The following is a 21,005-nucleotide window of genomic DNA, read 5'->3' as shown; positions in this document are numbered from 1 at the left end:
TGTAGCAGATTCAGTGCCCAAGCTTAGTGCTGCCATGAGGCTTCTTGGGGGAGACACGTGCTCTTTTCCAAAGTTGACATAATTTATGTATAATTTGTAAAGAAAGTGATGAGTTAGCAGCTTGAAGCAGATCTTGCCTTTTCAACCTTTTTTCATACTTTTTCCTGTAGCACAAGACTCCTTTCCAATCTGCCATTCTCATTCCACTTGTTCTCTCTCTTATCTAGAAAATACAGAGCCATCGTGTTGCTGCAGTTGCTGTCAAAGTGCTGCCACTTTCCTCCTGGATTTTGAAATGAAATCTTGATTTATTGTTTCCAGTTCAATTCAGTCCAGCCCCCTTCCCTCTCGTGCTTTTCTTCCACCTGAGGGTTCTCCTTTTGCACAGTCATGCTGTATTGATGATGATGATGATTAAAGAAATTGGAGATCAGGTTGGTTTTGTTCTAGATGATTGCGGGAGTTAGCAATTGCCAGCACTAACATTCATCTGTTCTGTGTGTAAAAGCTGTTTTTACTTCAACATAATTTTTGAAAATTTATTTTGCAGTATTGGCTTAAACTGTGCTTTAGGGGCAGTTGAAATGCGTCCGTTCATTGAGACAGTTGGAAAATGTACAACGGCCTACATCATCTGTTACCCCAATGCAGGTGTGTTGGTGCACATGTTCCTGTGCTTACAGGCACATGAAATGTAGCTAACCTGTCCCTCTCGTTAGCAATAATAGAGTTGGAATATTTTGAAAAGATAATTGCTTTTACCGTTAAAAAGAGAGTAAGAATGTTTTAAACTGCTGAAAGTAACTGTTCTTAGTTCTGTGACAATGAATCCAGAATGCTTTCTTGCATAATTAATAATCTGCTGAGTAGTGATTGCAAGGGTGATGAGGCATTTTAGTTCTCATACAATTGTAGCTGCTTTAAATGGGCCTTTTATGGAATTTAGTTCTGTTGTTTTGGACTTTAAACAAATTGTAATACTAAAAAAATACTATGTTTTAAGGTCTTCCCAATACTTTTGGTGGTTATGATGAAACTCCAGAAGTGACTGCCAAGCATATAAAGGTATAAAATACTTCTGATTATGTCACATCTGATGTACTAGTAGACAAGAACTCTGTTTGTATCCTGTGCATACTTGTTACAATATTTGGGTTGGATTTTTTTTTCCCTTCAGATAGCTATATATGTCATTTGGATTGTTGTAGACAATTTGCTGTATGATAGTGATTTGAAGTATCACACTAGGAAAACTACTTAGGAAACTGAAAGCCTTAATTATTTTTGTGTATTAAGCTAAGGTTTCCTGCTGCTTGATCTGTGCGTTACTTATTGCATTCCTGTGTTCTTAACTGTTATGTTTGGGAATTGTTCAAAAAGCTGAGTAGTGTTTATGAACTTGGCACAATTTCACAGAGTTGTGTGTACAGGAACTGCTAATGTTGGGGATGTTCCAGTGCAGGGTGTCCTTCCCCATGCCACTGGATCTGGGCAGGACAGAACTGTGTGTCTGAAGCTGCAGTGTGTCAGCAAGAACACAGTATAAAATAGGCCAGTTTCAAATGTAGTCTCATAAAATTACCTGTTGAAATTGCTGGTTAGCCTTGGGAATCCAATCTCAAATCCAATCACATAAAGAGACAATATAGTGCTAATTGTTTTTTTAATTTAGTGTTTTTCTTGTGAGCTCCCTGAATGGGTTCACATATGGAGAAAAATAAATAAATAATAAAGCTTTAGTAATTTTGAATAAAATGTTCCTTCCTCTTACAGGATTTTGCTTTGGATGGTTTGGTCAACATAGTTGGAGGTTGCTGTGGTACCACACCAGCACATATCAGGTACTTCATGTGCCGTAGCTCTAGTGGACTGCGAAGTAAATTTAAATGCTGCTTCTGTGGTGCAATATTCCATGGGTTGTTTTAGAGTTTCCTGAAAAGATGGATCACTTGAACTCCAATAGCAACAATATATGAAGTGGGAACATGGCTTTCATAGCTGTGCATATCATGAAGAATGAGTAAAGGCATGGTTCAAACAAGGATTAAACGTCTTTGTCTTTGTCATCTAAAATTATTCTGGAATGACTTTTGCCTCTTTATTGATGGACAGAATAGACTTTCCATTCTCTGCTTTATTGTGCTTTATCTTCTTTCTCTCTCTATTTTTTTTTTTTCAATTTTAGCCACAAGGTGAAACTTAAGGTTTCCTTTGATGGTAGATGGAAGGAAGGGGGGTGTGTGTTTGTTAGGGAAATTCCTAAATAGAAGTTCTATGAATTCTGTCTAGCTGGTGCTGGCCCTGGCTAGTCAGATGGAGCATTTGATGTCTTTCCTACTGCAAGTAGGTCAGTGGGAAAGCCTCCTTTTTTTCACTTCAGCTCAAAAAAGAAAAGGCCCTTGTGATTAATTTTTACCCTAATATAAACTGGGAAGAGGTGACATGTAAACATGTAGAGAACAGTGTGTGTCAGTCCTGACTAGAGTGAAGAGAAAGTGAATGTGAACAACATGAGTCAATCTGGTATCTGAGAAGTGTGTCTCAGTACAGAACAATGTTTGTCCCTTGGGGTTTGTTTGACTTTTTTGTTTGGGTTGTTTTTTGGGGGGGAGGGGGAGTGATTGTTGGCGTTTTTTGTCTGCTTTGTTTTGTTGTGTTTTTTTTTGTTTGGTTGGTTATTTTTTTGTTTGTTTGGGTTTTTTTAAAAATTTTTTTATTTTTAAATTTTGTTTGTTTGGTTTGGTTTGGGGTTTTTTTTTTTTCTTGGGGTTTTGTGGCCCTTTTTTGGTTGATTTGTTTTGGTTTTTCATTCATTACCAGTTGCTCAGCTCAACAAGTCATGAATATGGTTAGAGTCAGTGTGGTTGAGGACTGATTCTGAAGTCCTTCAAGTATCGCTTGTATCTCATTCTGTATTTGAAAAACCTTCAGCCTTGTACATTTCCTACAAATAGCTATGTTAGTATCTTCTGGGAGTATGTTTTTGCCTTTGGCTTCACAAAGTGAAACTACTTAATTACTCTTGTCTCTACAGGGCTAAATTGGAAATGTAGCTATATATGTAGTATATTCTGTTTGACTCTTGTCTGGAGTAATTTTATTTTAATTGAAAACTTTACTTTCCTGTTTCTGTAACTCAGAAAAATTGCTGAAGCTGTGAAATTCTGTAAGCCTCGTGTTCCACCTTCTCTCTCTCAAGGATACATGCTGCTGTCAGGTAAAGTGTGTAACAGTTTAAGTTTCATAACTAATGCAAGTTTCCTTTATAAATTTATTGTTTTCTGCTGATCAGAACAACGCTGTGAATGTCTGGTTCTGCCTGAATCCAGCAAGCTTATGGATGTGTAACTAGATCTAGATCTTACTGTTTTGGCTAAAGGAGCAGTAGAACATTTTTGTTGTCATCTTGTATAATACAGTCAAGCCAGCATATTTACTCTGCAAGTCTCAGACGTGTTGTGATGGTGAGTGAGTATCCTGATTCACTTGTACTGGGACTGTGTTCCCACAATACATCCAGGTCTAGAACGTGTTTTCTTTTAACAAAGTCTAGATCTGTATGTTCCACACTTCAAGCATTCTTTTAAGCCCTTGAGCCATGTGTCTGCTTAAAACAGTACCATCTTTTCAGTCTGGCATTTTAACCTCAGGTCAAGTCAGTTTAGCATAAATAAAATGTGTCATGGTTGGCTTGTGATGTTATGCCTTAGCTTATTTGGTTCTGCTGTAGAGTTTGTTTACCTCTGCATTGCCTGCTACCCAAGGGTACAACTGGCCTTGTTTCTCTGAACTGGGTGTGTGGTTATGAGCTACCCTTGTTGGTCCGTCCATTCAGTGGGCTGCTGCTTCTCTCAGGGTGTCGTGCATGAGGTAACATAGTTGAAAGCTGAGAGAACATACACAGAGATGTCCAAAGAATCGCAGCTTCACTCCTCTATTGGCAAAGTTGATGGTTATTTTCTGTGGGTCAGGTAAATTATTGATTGTCATTGAGGAAGGGTAGATCCATTGCATTGCTCTGCTAGTTACTCATTAGAGCACTGGTGTGCTGAGAAATCACTATTTGTAGAGAGACACCTTTATTTTACCATTCAGAAGACAGATTTTTGTCTTTATTATACAGTTTTTTCTTTTCTGTTTTAACAAATGTGTTCAAAAATATCTTTTTAAGGTCTGGAGCCATTCAGGATTGGGCCATACACCAACTTCGTTAATATTGGTGAACGCTGCAATGTTGCAGGATCACGGAAGTTTGCTAAACTCATCATGGCAGGCAACTATGAAGTATACATATTAACAATAATCTCATATGAACAATAATCTTTATAGCTGATGCTCTGATTTTCCATTGCTCCATTACACTATTATTGTTTGTTTTGCTAGCACAAAGCACTATTCTACACCACTTATAAGAATAAGAAAATGTGGAGGATTTATTTTTTCACCTTTGCCTGCTTTCCAGCTACTAATAACTTCATGAGGAGAGCTTTATAAGGACTTCTTTTTCTTTTGACAAGTGTTACAGGAAACTTTTAATGTTTAATTTAGTTATACAGCTCATCATGGTGTAGAAAATGTCCTGGTCTGTGCTGTATCTAGGGGTTAATTTGCAGAGAAGAGGGGAAAGAAGGTGGGTGTAATCCCCTCTTTCAAGATACGAGGTACATATAACTTGGGATAGACTGTGGTCCTGTGCAGCTCTGGCTCTCTCTCTCCTTCTTCACTTCCCCAGTTCTGCTCAGCATTATGATAATATCTAATTGCTAGCTACATTGATCTCTGACTCCAACATGTTACATAAGCATTGGTACAGAAAAAGATGCTTAGAAGGTAATACTTTGCTTGAAACTACGGCAGAGCAAAAATGAGGAGGCTGGAAGACTCATTCTTTGCTGGTGTGAAATGATACTGTAACACTGAAACAAATAGAAGAGTGACTTTTCTCGAGAGCTGAGACTCTGCCCCAGAGTATACTCTGATGTTACATGAAATGAAAATAAAAGCCTCAGTTTGTATTTTTGGAAGCCTGACTCTTGGGCTCGTAGAAGTCATGAAGCAGGCAGGTTAGGATGAGAGACCTTTAAACACAGGTTGTTAGGGACTCTGCAGAATGACAGAAAAGAGAAAGTGAACAGACATGGGTGTTCAGATGTTTATGTAGGCTGGAGGAAAAGCTTTAGTGTTCCTTCTTAGCACTTGTAATTATTCTGCAGCTGGCAAAAATGTTGAACAGCCTTTAAAAATTAAGTTTCCTGTGTTACAAAACACCAGAGCTTGTGATGCAAGGCCCTTATTTCATGCCATCACAGAGACTGTGTTTTCCTGTAATCTTGTGCGGTCACAAGTCCATGTTACCATGCAAACCTTAAATTATTCAGTTAAGCATATGACCAACTCTCTACAGTCAGTGATGCTACCAGCACGTCAGGTCTCTGATGTCATGTTCTGTAAACAAATTAATTATAGGTTGTTCCATATTAGCAACTGGTTTGTATTGTTGTACATCACAGACCATTTCTTTATTTTCTTATAGGATGTCTTGAAAATTTTTGATTTTTGACTGCATGCTTAGTTTGGAGAAGTGAAATATTATCCTGAGAATAACTAGGATCTTTTTATTCTCATTGTTGTTTTGGTTTTTGACTTTCTTCTTTAGGAAGCTCTGAGTGTAGCCAAATTGCAAGTTGAGATGGGGGCCCAGATTCTTGACATAAATATGGATGATGGGATGTTGGATGGCCCCACTGCAATGACCAGATTTTGTAACTTGATTTCTTCGGAACCTGATATTGCAAAGGTTGTAATTGAGTCACAATAAAGAACGTGTTACTGATTGTAGTTTGCATGCAGAAGATGTTGATACAGTTTCATGTAATAACCAATTTATATGCTTTGTCAGAGGTAGTTGTCCCCTGAGAGCAAGTGATACTGTAATAGGGAAGGCCTTAGGATGAAACAAGCTTTTCTGTCTGTTTTCACATAAATATATGCCAGTCCTTTTCACTGGCTAAAAAAGCTGAATGCAGGTTCATTCTGGAGCTGTTATGAGCCATAATGTATATGTTGGCAGTGTATAATGGCATTGCTTTCCACAAAATTTAAAGTTGCTATGGATATAGAATGGCTTTAAAAGATAGTTCTGCAATGTGCTTTCTCTAAAAATGAGTATCTAAATCAGAAACACAAAATATTACAGGGAGAAGTAGACATCTCTCTATGATATGTGATAGAGCTGCCATGGAGGCTCTTGAAATAAATTTGCTCTGAGTTTTGCATTTAAAGCAAAGTGAATATCTGAATATCATGTGGAAGGTTTTATTAGTAAATGCTGATTAATGTTGTATACATTTTTATGTCCAAATGAGCAAACAGCACATAGAACTGTAATTCCTAACCTCTCTATGCTCCTGGCTTACTTCTCTATTATTTGCAGGTGCCATTATGCATAGACTCCTCAAATTTTTCAGTGATTGAAGCAGGTTTGAAATGTTGCCAAGGGAAATGCATTGTAAACAGCATCAGTCTAAAGGAAGGTGAGGAGGACTTTCTGGAGAAAGCGAGGAAAATTAAATTATATGGAGCAGCTGTGGTTGTTATGGCTTTTGATGAAGTGGGGCAGGTGAGTGTCACTTTAAGGGAGAGGTGTTTTTCTTCTGAACTATAAGGCTTTCTTCCTCTTTTTCAAGACAAGGTTTTGTTTCAGTGACACAGTTGATTTAGAGAAGTTCTGTATAACCTTAGCAGTAGTTTTGACCCTGATTTGCAAGCATTTCTTATGCTGCCCAAATGTTTGAAGTATCCATGTACTGATCTAAGTGGAGCTGTGTTAGTTCAAGAGTGTCTCTTGCTATTCAGACATGCTGAAGTCGTCTTCATAAAAGATATTTTTAGTTCAGAAACTGTTCCTCATGAGAGTGAAGTCTTTGTGAATTAATTTAGTTATGTCAAAACCACATGTTAAGCTTTGCATAGGATGATGGAACATTGGGAAGTGAGATTGCTTTTCATAAGCAGAGTGAAAGCTCCAGGTATTAGGGGCGGTGAATTTTAAATACATATTCTTATATATAATCCTTTTCTGATATTTGTGATATTCATATTCTTAGTCTTGAGTCATTGGAGCTGTAAATGATTTCTGGAGAGTTTATTTTTTGTGTGGTCTATAAGTTTCATGTCAGAATTCTTTTTCTTCACTAGGCAACAGAAACAGAAACCAAGATTGCAATCTGTTCCAGAGCTTATCATCTCCTTGTGGAAAAAGTGCACTTCAATCCAAATGATATAATATTCGACCCTAATATTTTGACCATAGGAACTGGAATGGAAGAACATAACCTTTATGCCATAAATTTTATCAATGCTACTAAAACCATAAAAGTGAGTTGTAAGGTTATTTTAACTTGAAGTATATTGCTGGGATTACTTAAAACCCTAAACCCCCGTAAAACAGAAAAACACCCCCCCTTCAAACAACAACAAAACACTGCTGAAAAATGTTACACATTTTAGCTTAGTGAGGAAGACTACTCTTCTGAAGTCCAGACATTCCCCACTATTGCTGTATTTCCAGCAGAACAAATTCAGATAGTTCTGCAAATATATTTCAATCCCTTTTCTGTACTGTAAATATACTACATTAATTAAATGAGATAATGATCACATTTATGTGCAAGCTAAAAAGGACCTCTTTGAAGGTGTGCAAAAAATGCTTTTTTTTAGTAAAATTCCATTTTCTGTGGAAGGGATTTGTCCAGCAACCTGACTTTTTATGTAGCCAGAATATGTGTAAAGAAGCATATCAGTGAGGAACATCACCTGCGTACAACCACGGAGACTGCACCGTTGTGTTTTGCAAGACACCGTGACAGATGCGGAGATGCTCTGTCAGCAGTAGCCTGGGACTGAACACCCCCCAGGCTGCTGTGTCACCACAGGGCTCCTGGGAGTGGGGCTGCACCCTTGAGTAGCTGCTCAGATGCAGCCTGCTCCTGAGACATGCAAGGAGGCAGACTGGCTTCTCCTGTTTCCAGAGAAGTGGGGACAGGAAGAACCAAAAGTAGATTTGCATGGAGAAAATATGGAATGCTGCAGTGGGAGGACCGACGTGTTCAGAATAGCACCTGTGACAATGGAAACCACAGTAGCTGCTGGATCTTTCCTTTACTTATAACTTTTCCTGCAGATTTGAATTTATTTTTATGAATTTGAGTAACTAGAAGGATCTGGAACAGGGAAAACAGAAAGGGTGCATAGCCAGTGCACTGAGCTCAGGGGGCAGCTGTTTTATGAACTAAATTCTTTACTTAGATTTCCTTTTTGGAAAGCACTTTTCTAAAAGTTGTGTGCAATTCCTATAGGAAACACTGCCAGGAGCCAGGATAAGTGGAGGTCTTTCCAATCTGTCCTTTTCCTTTCGAGGAATGGATGCCATTCGAGAAGCAATGCATGGAGTGTTCCTTTACCACGCGATTAAGGTATGCTGTGCTTTTGGCTTCCATACGTTTGCACTTGGCAGATGTGCAGTGCTATGTCTGACAGCCTTGTCTGGGGGATTCTGTATGTTTTTTTCTAGTATGGCATGGATATGGGAATTGTGAATGCTGGGAATCTGCCTGTGTATGATGATATCCACAAGGAATTGCTACTGCTGTGTGAGAATCTAATCTGGAACAAAGATCCTGATGCAACTGAGAAACTTTTACATTATGCTCAGGTAACTTCCATTTTTAAGCTTTGAACAGTAGATAGCTTAGAACCTGAGCCTCACCACCTCCCTGCAGTTGATGGGTAAAACAGCCTATAAACTGCATGTGTCAGTATAACTGTGGGTCTAAGTAAGAATTTACTAATGATACTTCAAGGGCCTTAGTTACTAACACAGAATAAAACAAGTAATCTTGATAGATCAAACCTCTCCAGCTTGATGCCATGGAAGAGCCAGTTGCCAGAGTTCTCCATATACTTCAGGAGACCAGGCTGCATAGGCATTCTCTAAAGAAAGAAACCAACCCCTCAAAAAGTAAGAAGCAAAGATCCCAAACAAACTTCCCCCCCAAAGAAAACCCTCACAAACCATCAAAAACAAACTAAAACCAGAAAAAAGACCAACTTGTAAGCAAGCTGATCTTGGTGCTGGAGCTTAATTGACAAATGCACTGTGGGAGACAAAGAGTAAATCTCTCTTGCTTGGAGTATATAAAAAAAAGGTGAAATAGTTGCTTGTGATTTATGGCTGTGCCATAGACTTCCAATTCATGTAACATGTCAAGACTGAGGATCAGCTACTCAGTGTTTTTGAGTTGTTGTAGTGATGGTGGTGATAAAGGACAAAGGTTACACATTGTCTGTAAGGTAACTAGTGAAATTCTGTTCTGAATGGAAGATGAAGCAAAAATCTCCCTTGGTTAGTTGATTCTTAGATTCAAGTGCACAAGAAGATTTGCATGCCTGTTTTGTAGCTCCTGGAGGCAATATTTCTGTAGAGCTTCACTTGGTTTGTGTTTTGCCCTGTGGTGGTACATGCTTTATAGTAACAGCGGCAACATGGTAAAAACTAGTACAGGAAGGCTCACTTTATCCCTTGTGCTTAGGCTGTTTTAGATGGTGTTCTTGGTGTCCAAGTAATTCAGCTGGGAATGATCTTGCCTGTTTAAGCTGAGCTGCACCGTTGGGGTATTCAAGATTGCATAAAGAGGAAGAAAATAAAGGGAGAGTTAGAAAGAGATTACTTGAACAGTGTTTCTGCAGAAGGCTGAATGTGAATTTAAATGCAGCCTTAAAAGTAGAAATGAAAGTGGATGATGAATCCTAGGTATATAAGTTTCTTGGAAAATCTGCTTTTATTTGTGGTGGTAGTTCTACTGAGAGAGTAAAATAGTCTAGTGGCAAGAAAGAGGAACTTAATTCTTGCAGATTTAGGGTATCAGTCTTCATTTGAAGTTTGAGAGGAAAAACCATGTTTCATGATGTACATAACTGCAAACATTCTCAAACACTGTTGTTCCTGCATGTCCACCTAACAGTGTCATGGGTTATTTTTAGGCTGGAATGGTTCCCTTGTTAAACTTTCTGGCCAGAGGTTGAAGAACGCTTGGTATCATTTCAGTGAATCACATAAGGTGATTCCTGAGGTGGACAGAGACTTCTGGAGATCATCTACTACAAGCCACCTACTCAAGTCAGGGGCCAGCCAAGATCAGATTGCTCAGGGACATGTCCAGTCAGGTTTTTAATATAACTAAGAATAAATATAACTTTATGTTGTCTCCAGGCAACATTTTATTCTTTCATTCCCTTTTGCAATCTAGACATATGGGAGGGAACAAGATTAGGCAACAAGAAGCTGTGAAGTTAGCTAATATTTATATAAACATGAATGAAAGCTTGTTCTGTTTTCTGTTACAATGAGTGAGGTCTTGTTTCTGTGGCTTTTTCTTTAAAAACTTGCTGATGAGCTCTCAAAAGTATAGGAAGTTCATAAGGCCTGAGAGATGTCAGATTATGTCTAATAACTGCGTAGGGAAATTACTTGTCTGAAGTGTATTGGCTGAATTAATGGAAAGGTGCTCTTCCACAAGCCTTCCTGGGATGGGCACTTATGAACTTTCTTGCACTGTGAAGCACTTTTGGCCTCTGTGATCATAGGCAAGGGAATATGAGCGTGAGACAAAGAGGATATGTGGTAGTTTGGGGCAGTCTGTGTGTGTGACAAACAGTACTTTTGTAGGCTGACTGATTGAAAACACGTCTGTGATGCAGAATAACATAACCTATTCCAGCAGAAACTGAGTTAGTGCCAAATTAATTAGAATTTTAAAATTAAATGTAATGTGTGGGCCAGGAATCCATTTAAAATATGTTCCCAGAAGTAAATCCCTTAGGATTAGTCATGTCATCATTTTTATGAGCATAAAAATTGTCAAACTGCTCTCTCTCTTTTTTTTAAATTATTTTGTTTACCTTTTCATTGAGGTGTGTGTCTATTGGGATTTAGACTCCCTGGGTGCCTGTATTACATCACAGGTGTTTGTAACATGATTTGCATGTATATAAATCTTTTGAATAGTCTAAAATTATTTTATGAGTCAGTACTTGGAAATACTCTCATTTTTCTGAAAGTGAAGTCCATAATTGTACTTCTTATGCTTGTAAGCTCCTATGGATGTCTTTTCTTTTCAGAATCATGCTCAAGGAGGGAAAAAAGTTGTACAGACTGATGAGTGGCGTAAAGGCTCTGTGGAGGAAAGGCTGGAATATGCTCTCATAAAGGTGAATGGATCCTACCCATCCGTGCTAGAGATATGATCTCAGCTCAGACTTTAGGGACATATTTGGTTTTAGAAGTTCTTCAACTACCATTTTTCACAAACTATTAATTAAAAATGAATAATAAATGCAACTGATCTATGTAACTTCAGTAACAGAGGAAACTGTAGAGGTGTGTCTTTAAGCTTCAGAAGTTGAAGTCTTTGACCCTTCCCTGGTGTTGGTAGAAACATACTGCTTTTACTTTGGTACGTGCTCGTTTGACTTCCAGGGCTTTTTTTGATCCTTTAGTTGTACTGCACTGAGTGGCACTTGCACTCTGGAAGCAACCTTTGAGTGTTGGGTTTTTCTGATGACAGTTGAGAAAAGTGAACCTGCCTGTTAATACTGGGGACATGCTGTGAATAACTTTATCTGCCTAAGAGCTGCAGTGTTTGGATTCCTAAGAAAGCCTATATTTAATAGACATTTGAGGTATTTTTAAAGACTATCAGTATCTATGGTATCTATTTGTGCTTTCATTGTGGGTTTTTTCTGGGGAGAAGGCAACTAAATAAAAGTTGTATTTCCAGCAAGATAAAAGCTTGGCTTTTTTTTTCTCAGGGCATTGAGAAGTATGTCACTGCAGATACGGAAGAAGCAAGATTAAATCAAGAAAAATATCCTAGACCTCTAAATGTAATTGAAGGGCCTTTGATGAATGGCATGAAAATTGTTGGTGATCTTTTTGGCGCTGGAAAGATGTTTCTGCCTCAGGTAAAGAGGAAATGTCATATATTTTCCTACTTTACAAAAACTAGCTTTGTAAAATGTAGCCAAAACATTCTATACGGGCTGTTTTTTCAGATACGGCACAGGAATTGTAAAAATCCAGGTACTACTGAGAAGGAGCCATTTTCTTATTCTACTTCGGAACTTGACTTTCTTCATGTCTGATCATGTTTGTTTCTGTTCTTCTGGAGTGTTTTTTGCTTTATTTGAAATGCAGTTTTAAATCTTAGCCCATGAAAAAGTGCAAGAGAGAAAAAAAAGCCCAAATAAAATTTGCTGTGTTTAGCACCTTCCAAGTCTGGGCCTGTCTGTAGCTTTTGGTTTTGTTGTGAGTGGTCTGGGAGGCTGCACTGTGGAAGAAAGTGTTGTGTGTAAAGCCTTAGCCCAGTAAGGCCAGCAGCCTGCTGCCACAGCATGATCTGAAAACTGGCACCTGGGACTGCAAATGAAGGTTCATTTATTGCCTGAATGAGAAAGCTGAAAGAAAACTGAGGTTATTCCTATACCTTGTCTTTACTGTTTATTCTGTCCCCACCTTTATCTGTCCAGGTGATAAAGTCTGCTCGAGTTATGAAGAAAGCAGTTGGCCATCTTATTCCCTATATGGAGAAAGAAAGAGAGGAAAGAAGAGCCAAGCGAGGCAGCACAGAAGAAGAGGCAAGATACAGTCCTTTGTGCTGTAGTTCTTTCATAGAATGCTATGACAAATACAGGAATTGTATGTTGCTATTTACATTTATTATGTTGGAGAGTTGATGCAGTCATATGGAAACTGACAATCTTGGCATAATTTGAAGTAGGTTTGAAATTTATAAAGTGCAGATTTTGTGGAACTCTGCTTGATGTGTGCCTAAGCTCACAAAGTTTTCTGAATGATGCCAATGAGCCTTTGTAGGCTCTTTATGTCAATGTTACTAACTTCCTGTATTTTTACAGGCACTTAATTCTGGTGTTATTTATTCTAACTCTATGGCAGATTTTGCTACTTGTTTCTAATACTTCTGCCCTTGGTGAATTCTCTAATTCTCCTTTAAAGTTTTTAATGGTTCCTATTTTTTTCCTTGAAATCTTCTTACAATGTATTTGATGTGCATCATTTGTGTGATTGTCCAGCATAAATGCAACAAATACAGCAAATAATTCAGAAAGAAAAATGGCCTGATAATGAAACCTGACTTATTTTAATGGAAGAAGGAAAATCCCACGTCTCTTCTCCCATTCTCTTTCTGGATGTGAAAGTGTCTTCTCTCCTGTATCTCAAGTAAATCTGTTCTCTGGCTGTCACAAATCACCTTTCACTTTGTCATCTCTCTCCAGCTCATGCTGTTCTCTTCTAATTCAGATGACAGTGCTGGTATTTGACTCCCTCTGTTTGTTATGCTGCTGTTTGAAGTTGTTTAAAATCACAACCCCATTGATTCCATGGGCAGTGGATCTTCTGTGAACCCTCTGGTATTTAATTCTCTGGCTAAAAAGAAGTGAAGTGGAATTTGAGCGGTTCTAAAAAACACAGCAGACACTCTCTAAGAGAGTGAGATGTTCTATGTGGCTGAGGAGAGTGAGGGGGAAAAGGCAGGAATTCTGTCATCCTGCTTTCTCTACCTTCTGCTGGGCAAGGGATCTAGTTCCTTCCTCATAAAAAGACATGTCACTGTATAGAGAATCAATGAAAGAGATAAAAGAGCTGTATCTATTCCCCAAGTCTGTTGGCTTGAAAGGAAAACGATTTGCAGACTCTGGTAACTGATCTGTCTGATGTTACCCAGGCCACTGTACCCTCCAGGACAGTTTAGTCACAGACTGCCAGGAAATGCAAAGCGTTGATAGTTACATTTGAGGATAAGTAGCTATGGCTGTGGATCTCCATCAAAGATGAAAAAGAAGGCCTTTGGATGTATGCCCAGAACTTGAGGATCTCCTTGCTTAAGACAATTGAAATAAGTGTGCCTTAAATAGGCTTTACTTAAAGGGGTGTGTGCTTGGTACCCAGCAAAGATTTTTCTTCTTATGTGCAAATCCTTTTTTTTTAAATGAATCACTAATTAAATCATCAGTAATTATGAGGTATGATAAGGTATGATACCTGATGTGGAGCAGCATGTTTTGTTCTTCTCCCAGTCCTTGATTAATTTCTTTCCCCACGTTTCTCTTGCATTCTAGCAGTATACTTTCAGCTGCCTAATCTTCTATTGATGTACTGAGATGGCTGACGTACAGACTTACTCCATTTTGCTTCCTCTGTTCTCTGTCCTTCTGTAAAACAGAAGCACTGGGGAGATATTAGATTTTAGTAAACAGCAACACTCATGGGGATCCAGAGATTTTATTCAACAAATATGTTAGAACCACAGAAAATACTACTAAAATAATATTACTCTTGGTAATATATCAAGATTTTTTAACCCATAATATTGCAACTACAAAAGCAGTGTAGGTTCATGAAATAGAAAGCAACTCTATATGTCCAGAAATATAATCCTTCATAGAAGGATTCAGTCGTGCAGTTCTGCCATATGCAAAGGAGATGAGATACTGTCTGGAAATATATTTCGTAGTTTCACATAGAATATGCTCAGGTTTCCGCTTTATTTAAATTCTGTGCAGTTTATGTAGTCGCTTACTGGCATCTGATGCTGCAGCAACTCAGACAAACTACTGTTATAGCCTGGAGCTGTTCCAAGTGACAGCAGTGATTATACAACTGGAAAGGTATTGCCAAGTCCTGTGTCCTGGTGGAGAGCTGCTGTGGGAAGTTCCACTCTTGTGCTGCTGGCAGCACCCTTTTCCATGCTGAATGCCTTCTAGCCTAGGACCTGCTTGTGACAGAGCAGCTTCCTTTCTTCAAGTCAATCCTTCTTCAGCCTGTTTGTTCAGCTTGAGTAGTCTGAAGCGGCCTGATCACTGCACTGAAAATTCCCTTGTTATTTGTGTCGCATAAAAATGAGCCTCTTCTGCTTCTGCCAATTCCTCTAATTTCCCTTCTAAGTTTGCTAATATCCTGTTTTTCTTGGCATTGCATCAAAAGATTGATCTTAATGTACAAACAGACATGTAATTATAAGTATTCATACCCTTTTGTTCTAAATATTTAATCTCTTTATTGGTAAGGTGTATATTTGGAGCAGAAGTACCTTAGGAGTTCAGTTATTGCACTGCAAAAAATGGTATCCAGATCTGAAATGATATCTGCTGTTTTATTTTTTCCAACACAGATTTTTGAATAACATCCATGCATTTTGTAAGAATAATTCGTGTGCAAGTTTCTATTACCTGGATCTTTTAAGATGGTTTTTAATACTTACTATATTATCTGTACTGTGCTTTGCAGTTACTTGTACTATAACAGAAGTCTGGGTCATGGATTAGGATTGTACTGCTGAAGGATGTGTTCAAACATACCAAGGTTTCTGAGTAATTTAACTCTTGACACTTCTTCAACTTCCAGGATCCTTACCAGGGTACAATAGTACTGGCAACTGTGAAGGGAGATGTACATGATATCGGCAAGAACATTGTGGGAGTTGTTCTGGGCTGCAACAACTTCAGGTAAAGAGACAATAGGTAGCTGGGAACACAACTGGAGAAGGGTCAGTAGTTAATACCTCTCTGTAGCTGCAGCTGTGGTGATAACAGAGCTGGGTATTTCTTGGGAATTGTCCTTTGTTCCTCAGGTTGTGATTGGCAACACAGATCACAGCAGCTATTACTAAATGGGGAGGCAAGAGGGAGTATTGCATCCTCCTTGAATACTGTTTTTCCTAACAAGTTGATGTCTGAGGTGATTCTGCAGTTTAACATCAATTGGAATTATAGATGAGAATATCAACTTTTGTATTTGTTTAATATCGTTTAAATACAATAACTGTCATGTTTTTGTAATGTGTGAAGAAATCAGATATGACAATTGCAGTAGGCAATACTAGATGTGGGTTGTGTTGGGAAAAAATAGTCTCGTAAGATTCAAGTCACTTGCTGAGGTATATTTTCTTTAATAAGAGATGGGATTCTCATTCTGTTTCTGAACTTCAAAAGTTAGAACTTCAAGAAAAGTCAGGTGTTTCATGGCCTGTGTACGGGCAGAAGGGTTGGCAACAGTGTTGGAATGAATGGTCATGTTGCCATCAGTGTTCAAGGGTCTGTCAGATGTTGTGCAAAGCTGAATTGGTTTTGGAACTCTGTCTTACTGTTCATTCCTTTAGTTTAGTTTTGACTTTGGGTTGTCATTTGCTTTAAAAAGAGCCAAAATTATCCCTTTATTTTAAAACACAAAGTGTTGAAGTCAGTAGCAGTGCTGTATGTATGCAGTATATTCCATTTAAGTTCCTCTAGAAATTCTGTTGATTGGATTCAGGCTTTCTGGAGCTTTATTTAGACTTACTGAAAAAGGAAGCCATAGTGTTCTCTGTCGCCATGAGTATGAGTGGGGCTGAATGAAATCAGCAGGCTGGGTAAGTTTACTTGAAAAAATAAAAACCTCGGCAATTGCTGGGGTTAATAGGAATAAAATGCTAACAAGCAAAGTTCTCTGTCCTGTTCCATAAAATGTATACTTTATTAAGGCAAACAAACTTGGTGTGAATCCTCTTATATCCCTTATGTAAGATAGCATGTCCACAAAACATTTTTGTATTATCCAGATACCTTTAGAAATGCTACTGCTGTGGGTAGCCTGGTAGGTGGCTCACCACCACACAGCCGTTCACTTGCTTCCACCCAGCCAACGTCAGTGAGATGGGAAAGGAGTAAACCAATAAAGAAAGCAAGGAAAAATTTGGGTGGGGAAAGAAAGCAAGAAAAATGGTGGGGGGAGAAAAGTGTTTCATAACTGAAGGAGAAGTTGAAGAAGAGAGAAAGAAAGAAAAAACAAGTGATGCAAAGGCAATCCCCTTGTCACCTCCTATGGACAGAGTGGTGCCTAGCCAGTCCCTAAGCAGAATATGGCTAATCCCTGCTAAGCCCCTTATTCTCTCTTTTTATTGCTGAGCTTGACCTCATGTGTCATGGAATATTTCTTTGGTTAGTTTGGGTCATCTGCCTGGTTGTGTCTATTCACAATCTCTTCCTTGCGGGGCTAGAGTTAGAAACAGAAAAGGCCTTGATTCTGTGAAAGCATTGCTCATTAATAGTTAAATTGCAATCTGCAGTATTGTTTTGGCCACAGATCTAGAACACAGCACCATAGTGGCTGCTGTGAAGAAAATTAACTCATCTCAGCCAGACTTACACAGTAAGTGTACAATCACAAAAAAAACCTTAAAAAAAAGCCCCTCTTACACTTGAATTTTCTTAACTATTATTCCACTCTTACTGAAAATTTTACCAGACTCAGAAGTATTTCCTGTATAAAAATTTGAAAAAGTGGTCTTAAGAGAAACAAACAAAAATCTCAATCTTAATTTCAACTTTAGGTTAGTTATTTACAGCGAGAGGAGTGTATTTGCCCCGTTGCAGAAATTTGATTTGTTATTTAAAGGATATTGTGTCATCTCCTTTCTTTCCACAGAGTTATTGATTTAGGAGTCATGACTCCATGTGACAAGATATTAAGAGCTGCTGTTGAGAACAAAGCAGGTATAGAGAGACTTCATTAGTACTTCTGAATTGTTTGATTTTTAAATCACATTGCTGCTTATTGCATTCCTATACTGTCTGTGATTTGATCAGAGAAATCAGGACTTCTGCTTTAACCATATTAATTATTTAGCATTTGGCACTCCTGTGAAACTTAGCCTGAGGAACTGAAACCCTGTATCAAAAGGGCAACTCCAGGAGAGATGTTGTACAGATATATTTATTTTATAGATGGATAAATGGAGCCTTGAAAAGGTCTAAGTAACTTCTTGTTGGGTCTTAAATCAGTAAAAGAACTTGGCATTCTGCCTGCCAGATCAGTGAGTGTGAAATCAGGAATGACTTGTTCTAACAAATAATGAACTTTCTGAAACAACTTGAAGTTGCTTTGGAACAGTCTGCTCCATCTAGGAGAAGATGAATTGTGTGAAACTTAGGTGGTGAAGTTTGAAAGCACTTTCTGTTTCTAGGAGCAGAACTTGGAATTATTTTGTCTTATTTCCCTCCTCAGTGCTGAACTTCTGAGACTTGGAGCTTGCTAATCAAAAATGCTGTTTATTTATTGCTGAAACTAGAGCAGTAGGTGTTCAGCAACTGTGAAGACTGAGAAATATCTTAAACTGGGGATTTGGAATCGCTGTCATTCTTGGAAAGCTTTCACTTTCTAATTGGGTCAAACCTCCCTTCTAGACTAGTGACTACCCCGCTTTTTATCTCATAATTTTCTGTCCGATGCATGAAGTTATCTGATGTGTGAAATAAACTTTTCTGTACTAATTTCTGTGTCTTTCTATAATGGATTGGCTAAAAGTTCTGTGCATGTGTGTTTGTAAATTTGCAATAGATATAATTGGCCTGTCTGGTCTCATCACCCCATCTTTGGATGAGATGATTTTTGTCGCCAAGGAAATGGAGAGATTGGCAATAAAGATTCCTTTGCTCATTGGAGGAGCAACTACTTCTAAGTAAGATATCTCAGTTGGGAAGATGGGCAACTTATGAGCAAACAGTATTAACCAATGAAAAAGAAAATTTATAGCCATTTCTTTCCCCCTTCCTCTCATTTTTCTGCAACACACATACTGATATGCATTCCCCTTAAAATTGACTGATATTTCTTGTTTCAGAAATCCTAGATTATCGAGGTAAAATGTAGTCAGTACGTAACAAGTAATGGACATCTTAAATGTTTAATTTTTGCGGGTATATATTATATGTGGAAATGCTGTGTTTTCTCTAAAAGTTCTTGCACATATGCAAATAAATATAGTTCTGTTCTTCTAACGAGTTGAATGATGTATTTTGATTCACCACAGCATTCTAAAAATGTGGGATTTTGAGACTAGAAAAGGCCATGTTGACATCAGGGAGCGATTATCTTTAAGGGAGTTACTGTATTTTCCTGGATCACTGTTCAATGTGGTGATGACTGTGTTGAGCCTCTGGTGCTGCTCAAGCAGCCTGGTAGGGGATAAAGCTCTGCTGCTTGCCTTGAAGTACTTACCATGTTGATTTTGATAGACTGAGCTGTTAAAATCTCATTCTCTCAGATCTGTTCATATGAAATAACAGAGCTGCTGTGATTTCCTGAAGACTATGTTGACAGCTTAGTGACACCTAGTATTAGCATTACTGCAGTTGTGTTCTGGGCATGTATACCAGCCAAGGGTCACACTTTGCTGACTGGTTTGTGTACAATATACATGAGGAGGTGACAGCTCAGAAGAGTGTAGGGGTCATTTTTTGTGTAGCTAAAAGTTGTGAGCAGTGTTGCTTTCTTTATCAGAGCAACACATACTGTATTCTGTATTTTTGGTTTTAGTAAATCATCTTATAATTTGACAGACAGTGGAGAGTAGGAGCACTACCTGCCTTTATTGTTCCTGCATGTATAATGCAAGGTTCACTGTATCCCTTTTTTCCTTTTCCATACAAGCCTCTTCCTATTGCTTTGATAATGAGAACAAATGTGGAGGGTTTTTTCTTATTAAAAAAAGAAACAAAAACATGGGGAGTCAAGGGAAGGCTTTATTCTAAGTGGAGGTCTTAGGAGAGCCTTTTCACATCTTCTCAGTGTTTTCACCCAGGGCGCTGTGGCCTAGTAATTGATGTCAAATAACTAGCATCAAACAATTCTGCATAATTTATTCACAGAGAGGAACGTAGCGAACAGGGAAGCAGCACTAATTTTATCCTTGAATATGGAAATTACTAAAGAATATACTTATACTTTTGAGTACAAAAATTGATTTTATTAATGTGAACTGTATATAAATGTATGCTTGTACAGATGCCCTGATACTATGCAATATCTATAAAATATTTGTCCAGTAAAGGTACTCTTTATGGAAGAATGGATTTTTAATGTATATTTAACGTTAGGTTCCTAGTCCTAAATTTAACCTCCCATGTGCATTCTTAGAAGTTGCGTACATTTTAGAAGTTGCTAATGAACAACCATCTGCATTTTTTTCACTGTAATAAATAGGCATTGTTATTTAAAATAAGGAGATCATGATTACTTGGAAGAGCGTATTGTGAGGTTAGTTTGAAAGAGACAGAGGCAGGATTTAGTCTCCAGAATCCACATAATAGAGTTTCTTCATTGTTTGCAGTAATGATGATTTTTGCATTCTTATTATGCTACTTGGATAAATTCAGGTGCTGAGAAATAATGGTGCCATTCTCATTGCCATAAAATTTACTTAAAAAAAAAAAAGTTAGCATGTAGTGGTTGATATAGTGCCATTTTAGGACCATGTCTTCTTTTATTTCCTTTGTCTTTCCTATCAAAACAGAAGAAATACGTTTTCATAAAAAATAGAGCTTTCAAGATCAAAAATGCAAATTCTGAGGATGGTGGATAGTTGTTTACACAGCTGTGTTGCACAGTCATGAGTAAACTTCCATGTTGAAGTGCTTTAAATATTTGACAGAACGTGAAGAAAAAGGGGATCTTGCCTTTGTTATGGAACACTATTTCCTGGGTTCTGGTTTAAGTTTAATTTTAGAAATGTTGTTTGCCCTTAGCATACAAGAAAGCAAGTTATGAGGGCTATAAGATCTTTGTTCCTACACTGCTTGCAGAGTTTTGGTAGGACTCTGAGCAGAGCTCGTTCTTGCATCACTAGAAACTGTTAGCAGTGTTTATCAGATCAGCACCTATCGTAGCAGACCTATTAGAGTCCATATTTTGTGGCTTCAGCAAGTAGTCTCTTAATTTGACAGACTGTGAAGGGTCTGTCCTCATTGCACCTGTAATTACAGTGCAAAGTTCACTGCATCTTCAAGGTGCAAGTTTGTAATATTTATTGACCACTGGCAGAATTTGTTCTTCAGCTTGTAGGGACTTGTGCCTCTGATTTTGAGAAATGGAATAATCATCACTGAATTGGGTT

General features: G+C 38.1%; 1 protein-coding gene across 4 annotated transcripts in view; it reads left to right on the top strand.

Moving 5' to 3' along the window:
• The window catches only part of MTR (5-methyltetrahydrofolate-homocysteine methyltransferase), a 49,166-nt gene that overhangs the window by 17,303 nt on the left and 10,858 nt on the right, over positions 1-21,005 (top strand). For 2 of the 4 annotated variants that reach the window (XM_063390406.1, XM_063390405.1), the window contains exons 9-24: positions 551-651; positions 1,004-1,065; positions 1,774-1,841; positions 3,141-3,217; positions 4,172-4,284; positions 5,657-5,797; positions 6,434-6,619; positions 7,198-7,377; positions 8,358-8,474; positions 8,573-8,713; positions 11,179-11,268; positions 11,869-12,021; positions 12,586-12,693; positions 15,482-15,582; positions 17,540-17,607; positions 18,452-18,572. In XM_063390406.1, coding sequence (XP_063246476.1) covers positions 551-651; positions 1,004-1,065; positions 1,774-1,841; positions 3,141-3,217; positions 4,172-4,284; positions 5,657-5,797; positions 6,434-6,619; positions 7,198-7,377; positions 8,358-8,474; positions 8,573-8,713; positions 11,179-11,268; positions 11,869-12,021; positions 12,586-12,693; positions 15,482-15,582; positions 17,540-17,607; positions 18,452-18,572 — 1,827 coding nt within the window. Of the gene's footprint in view, positions 1-550; positions 652-1,003; positions 1,066-1,773; positions 1,842-3,140; positions 3,218-4,171; positions 4,285-5,656; positions 5,798-6,433; positions 6,620-7,197; positions 7,378-8,357; positions 8,475-8,572; positions 8,714-11,178; positions 11,269-11,868; positions 12,022-12,585; positions 12,694-15,481; positions 15,583-17,539; positions 17,608-18,118; positions 18,403-18,451; positions 18,573-21,005 lie in introns of those variants that run through there. The other 2 variants (XM_063390409.1, XM_063390408.1) reach the window with 2 other exon arrangements.

Source organism: Prinia subflava, chromosome 2, assembly GCF_021018805.1.
Source record: "Prinia subflava isolate CZ2003 ecotype Zambia chromosome 2, Cam_Psub_1.2, whole genome shotgun sequence".
Taxonomy (NCBI): domain Eukaryota; kingdom Metazoa; phylum Chordata; class Aves; order Passeriformes; family Cisticolidae; genus Prinia; species Prinia subflava.
The sequence above is the reverse complement of the archived record's forward strand: the minus strand, read 5'-3'. Positions and strand labels throughout refer to the sequence as shown.